The 5,027-nt window shown below is 36.4% G+C and overlaps 1 protein-coding gene across 1 annotated transcript; it reads right to left on the bottom strand.

Moving 5' to 3' along the window:
- Window positions 1-1,650: 1,650 nt before the first annotated feature.
- Window positions 1,651-4,573, bottom strand: LOC117928921 (60S acidic ribosomal protein P0-like). Its single transcript, XM_034849034.1, has 5 exons — window positions 4,148-4,573; window positions 3,885-3,952; window positions 2,590-2,688; window positions 2,118-2,510; window positions 1,651-2,001 (listed from the first exon to the last, which is right to left on the bottom strand). The coding sequence occupies exons 1-5, from the start codon at window positions 4,404-4,406 to the stop codon at window positions 1,858-1,860; spliced, it is 963 nt and encodes a 320-aa protein (XP_034704925.1). The 5' UTR covers window positions 4,407-4,573; the 3' UTR covers window positions 1,651-1,857.
- Between the last annotated feature and the right edge of the window lie 454 nt (window positions 4,574-5,027).

Raw genomic sequence — 5,027 nt, 5'->3', positions numbered from 1 at the left:
GTTACAAGTGGTACATGGTGCAGAGTCAAATGTGAATTGCTTTGTCATTTGGATTTTTGACAAATGTAATGCCTTTACTAGAACATGTAACTTTTTGAGCCCTTAAGAGTACCTGATGCCTCACGCAGACTCTGGTTCAACACAGAAAAATGTATTCAAAATTATGGCAAATTGAATAATTCGGAAATCGGAGTCTGGACATAAAATATTGAAACAGAAATTACATGCATATCCCTCCATCAAGTCACTTTCTAACCTCCATTTGAATTATGAATTTTTTGGGATAAAACTACAGAAAGATCAAAATACCTTTCAAGTTTATTACATACTTTCAATTGTTTTAAAATTTTAATAAAAGCTTAGAGGAAAATTATAATTTCTGAATAATAGATAAATATATAATCATCTTGAAGTATATTTGTACTTTTTTCTAGGTTTAATGGTTTTTGAAACATCCGGTCTGTTCTGGTCCTCACTTTTGGACACCATCAATGACGTATAATACTATACCTTCAGAAGTGGAAAGAGGGAAATGGGTTGATTAGTTACTGTGATTTTAGAAAATATTTTTAATTTTTTTAAAAAAAAAACATAAGATATTTGATAAAATTTAGGAATTATTATAAAATTTTTGAAAAATCAGTTATTGTGTTTTGTGGAGAAATATTTGGTAGGTGATTCTCGTAAAAGCATTTTCATTAAAAACACTTAAAATATAAGCATTTCCAAACACACTTAAAAGCCCATTTGATATAATTTTAGAAAGCGTTTCTAAATTTTTTAACACGTAAAATTTTTACCATTAAAGCTACACACCTAATCCAGAAAATTGAACCCTTGTCACCCTTCTTCCACACACTTGTTTAATCTTCTCCAAACAGACATCCCGATTCCTTATTTCCTTCTCTCCGGAGTTACTAGCCTTTGCTTGGGCCTCAAATGTACAACATCTGCAGCACTACCACTCTCAATTTTCATCATTAGCAACCGCCGGAAAGCCCACTATTACTATTACTATTACCATTACGGCCACCATCCTCGTCCAAGAACGACCATCTCTGCCGCCTCTGGATTAACCGGCCGCCAACAGCTGCCATAATTTTTGCCAACACTAGTTATGGAGTTCATTCACCATCTATATTTCAACATCACCTTCCTCACCATCTATATTCTATTACATAATAATGTTTGTAAATTAACATTTTACAAATATATATATAGTATGTGAGATAATTTGTATCTCATATCTTACAAAAGTTGATTTTGTTATTTTAATTATATTTTCTTTTAATGGGATCAAGTGACAAATTTTAATAATAAATCTTAGCTAAGCTGTAACTTTCTGCCTACGTATCCACTTCAAAAATAATATCTATAATTTTTAATATTTTGATAAAATTGTTTAAAATAATATTAATATTTTCTAAATGGAAGTGGTATAAAACTCATGTCCCACAATCTAAGATGATGGTAATACGAGGATAATGTTCAATGTTATGACACAATAAATCGGATATATCACGTGCATAAATTTGAGATGCTCATCTCTTCCTTGATATAGCCTAGTTAGACAAACACTCTCCCAATAAGTAATGGCAAAAACATTAGATGCATTTGTTCGAGATAAGTTTCAATCAACTAGTAAGGATATCATCACCATAATGCATAAAGCATATCGATGATAAAAACATTGCAAATGTGAGTCAAAAATGCATGTACTTGTAATTCATCAAAAACAACATCCAAACATGATATAAAAACTGAAGAATCCTCCTAAAGATACAGGATACAGGATATCATCCCCAAAACTAAGTGTAAAGAACTCGGTGTTCATGTCTAACCATAACCAACATAAACTTAGTCAAACAAACTGAAACCCATGTCATCATCAGACTCTTCAGCAGGTTCTTCCTTCTTTTCTTCCTCCTTCGGGGGAGCAGCACCACCACCAGCATCAGCAGCAGCAACTGGGGCCACAGCAACAGCAAACTTGCTAGGATCCTGCATTCATTTTATTCAAAACAGGGTCAATAAAATGCCCAAAGAATTGCAAGTTAAAAAGATGATCTAAGAAGCAACAGAGTCTATTAAAAGTAATAAATACAATCATCACAAACCTTTAAGAACTCCTTCACTTTATCAGCCTGGGGGAATGAATACTCGGTTGCAACAGCAACAGAAAGAACATTCTTGTAGGCATTAACAAACATGTGAGGTGCAGCTGCAAGGGTTGGGTATGAGATAGCAAGCGAAAGTGATGTAACCATGGAGACACCAGCAGCAAACTTCTCCATGAGATCCTCCTCTGTCAGATCAAGCACCTCAGGGCTGAACACTGAGCCATTGTCGTAAACAGACAGAACGACAAGACCATAAGAGAAGGGTCTTATCCCAAGCTTGGCAAGTAGGGCTGCTTCAGAAGAACCCACCTTATCACCCTTCCTGATAAGCTCCACAGGGGTGATAATTTCAACAGTACCCTTGTTAATCTTGGTTGGAATATTAAGCACCTGAAAAGTAGTAGCATGAGAAACAACTGCGACGAACAAAAAGGAAAATAGGGAATCATTATTGACTGAGGCTACAAACCTGGAAGAAAGAGGTCTGTGAAGGGTCAAGTCCCGTGTTGCCAGGTGGGACAATGACATCAATTGGAGCAACTAATCCAACACGAGCAGGAGCTCCAACCTATTATTAATAATGGAGAAGATATCCACAGTATTAGAGAAACATCAAAGCCTGGTACCAACAACAGTTAAATTTGCATACAGGTCAAACACTGGCGCATGCCTTGAAGCATACAAGTGTCAAAAGTGTAAAACAAAAACAAGACTGATAGTGGAAGGAGTACTATATTCCAGGGTGTATACATGTATTTAAGTGTTTACAGAAAGTAGATGCATGTAATTTAGTTTACATGCTAATTTCATTCAATTTGGATTTCTTCTAATTTTGCAAAATAAGAGCATCTATCTGGTAGTTGAGACTCCCAACAACAATTTACACATAAGACACAAACTAGCACAGAAAATTGAACACTGTGATGCAATAAGAATTTATATAAAACTAGAGACACAGAAATAGATGACTGAGAAGCAAAATGTCGTGATCAATAAAAATGGCAGCGTACACATTATCAAAATCGAAAAAGAAAGGAGGTAAGAATCTAGAATTAATCAAGATCCATTAAACTGAAAGGCAGGGGAAGATTTGGCACAAAGTACAAGAAACACCAAATAGTGAAGCACCTTGAAATTCCGTACTCATGTATGCACACATGAGGAATGATATGATTCATAAGCTTTGAATGACTTGAAAGTTTGTAAGAAAAGTAAAGCCCAAGTAGTATTACTAATCATTCTCAGAAGCTCAATCAGTCCTGCCAATATCTTCCACCCAGTTATTTCATCAATAAATCCTCTGTGTCTTTAAGAAGTAAAATTTAAAGAACATGTAAATCAGAATAATGGGAGCTTCCGCAAATTGTTTACTTGAAGTGAGGTCAATTTCCTTTCCAATGGAATTATTTGGAATTCATGGGTGCCATCTAAAGCGAGCTTTTTTGCTTGGGAAGCTAGTTGGGGAAAAGGCCTAGAGAAGAGGGTAGCCCTGGCCTTTAGATCGAAGGGGAATTTATTCATCACATTATCCTTCACCAGACCAAATCATGGGTTCTATGACAGTTGCTATTTTCCTTATTTGGAGCAGTGTGCCCACTCCCTTCCATGGTAAAAGAAACTAGCATGGAAGGTATCAAACAATTATACATTTATCGAACTCTCTGTTTTCACAAACCAGTGGTAAACGGAAGTGGGAAAAAAACACACAACAACAACGACAACAACAACAAGGCGGAAGCAGAATATAGAATCTATCAAACGCACCTTGTACTTAGCAACCTCTTCGCTCACTTCCTTAAGATCACCCTTTGTGAAAATCAGCCCCACGTTACCCTAATTCAAGAACCAACGACACCACACACAGTTAGTCTGTTTCGATTAATTGAAAAATAAAATAAAAAAGAAACAATTTTTCCCTCAAAACGCTTTGCATTCGATTGATTAAAAACAAAAACATTTTTTCCCGCAAAACGTTTTCCAGTGAAATAAAGGGCAGGAAAAGAAAGCGAAAATCAGCCGCACGTTACCGACGAGCAGAGGAATAAGATTGAGGAAAGCCTGGTTGCCGGTCTTCTCAGCATGAAGCCTGATGGAGCGCTTCATCATGTGTTTTTTACCCATGAGAACCACCGAATCTCCACGCAAACCCTTGCGAATGTTCTGCAACTGGTTGGATCCGACATTGTCGGCGGCGGCGATCAGAATCTGGGTGTACTCGTCGAGAAGCTGGCACAGCTTCTGATCGTAAGCGATCTTCTTGTCGGCCTTGGAGGGTTTCACCGCCATTGAAGATTTTTAGATAAAGTGAGAAGCAAAATAAAACCCTAGGGCAAAAACGAGGGCCAAGACGAAACTGAGAGTTCTGTCAAGGGGGACAACGATACGACGCCGTCTCTTTAACCTCTCACTCTACTGTGAATTGTGGCTCTGGCGACCTTTCCACAAAACCCTAGAGGCGGTCTGCCTCTTTATTAGAGGGTCGATGAACTGGTGGATGGGCTTTCTCTGCATGCGATCAGCCCAGTACTTGTGGGCCTTAATGGGTCCATGGTAAGGCTTCTTTGATTGGCCCAGCCGCCATATTCTATAACGATTTGTGTTTAATCTTGTATTTAAGGGGAGATTTTCAAATCTTTCAAATGTAATTTTTAATACATAAATGATATTTTTCATATATGAATATTATCTTATCCCTTTTAATCAAGCGTTTATAAAATGTAATATTGTGGGCCCCACTTTGAATTATGTTGATTTTAGTTTTAATCTAAAAATATGCACTTCCTCCAATTTTAGTTATTTTTTATCAATGATGAAATATCGGTACTTGGATTTTATGATTATATCATAAATATTAATGGATATTTTCACAAAAATATCTAAGATGAAAATTATTCAAAATTCATAAAA

Source organism: Vitis riparia, chromosome 13 (assembly GCF_004353265.1).
Source record: "Vitis riparia cultivar Riparia Gloire de Montpellier isolate 1030 chromosome 13, EGFV_Vit.rip_1.0, whole genome shotgun sequence".
NCBI lineage: Eukaryota > Viridiplantae > Streptophyta > Magnoliopsida > Vitales > Vitaceae > Vitis > Vitis riparia.
Note: the sequence above shows the minus strand (reverse complement) of the source record. Positions and strands in the feature narration are given on the sequence as shown.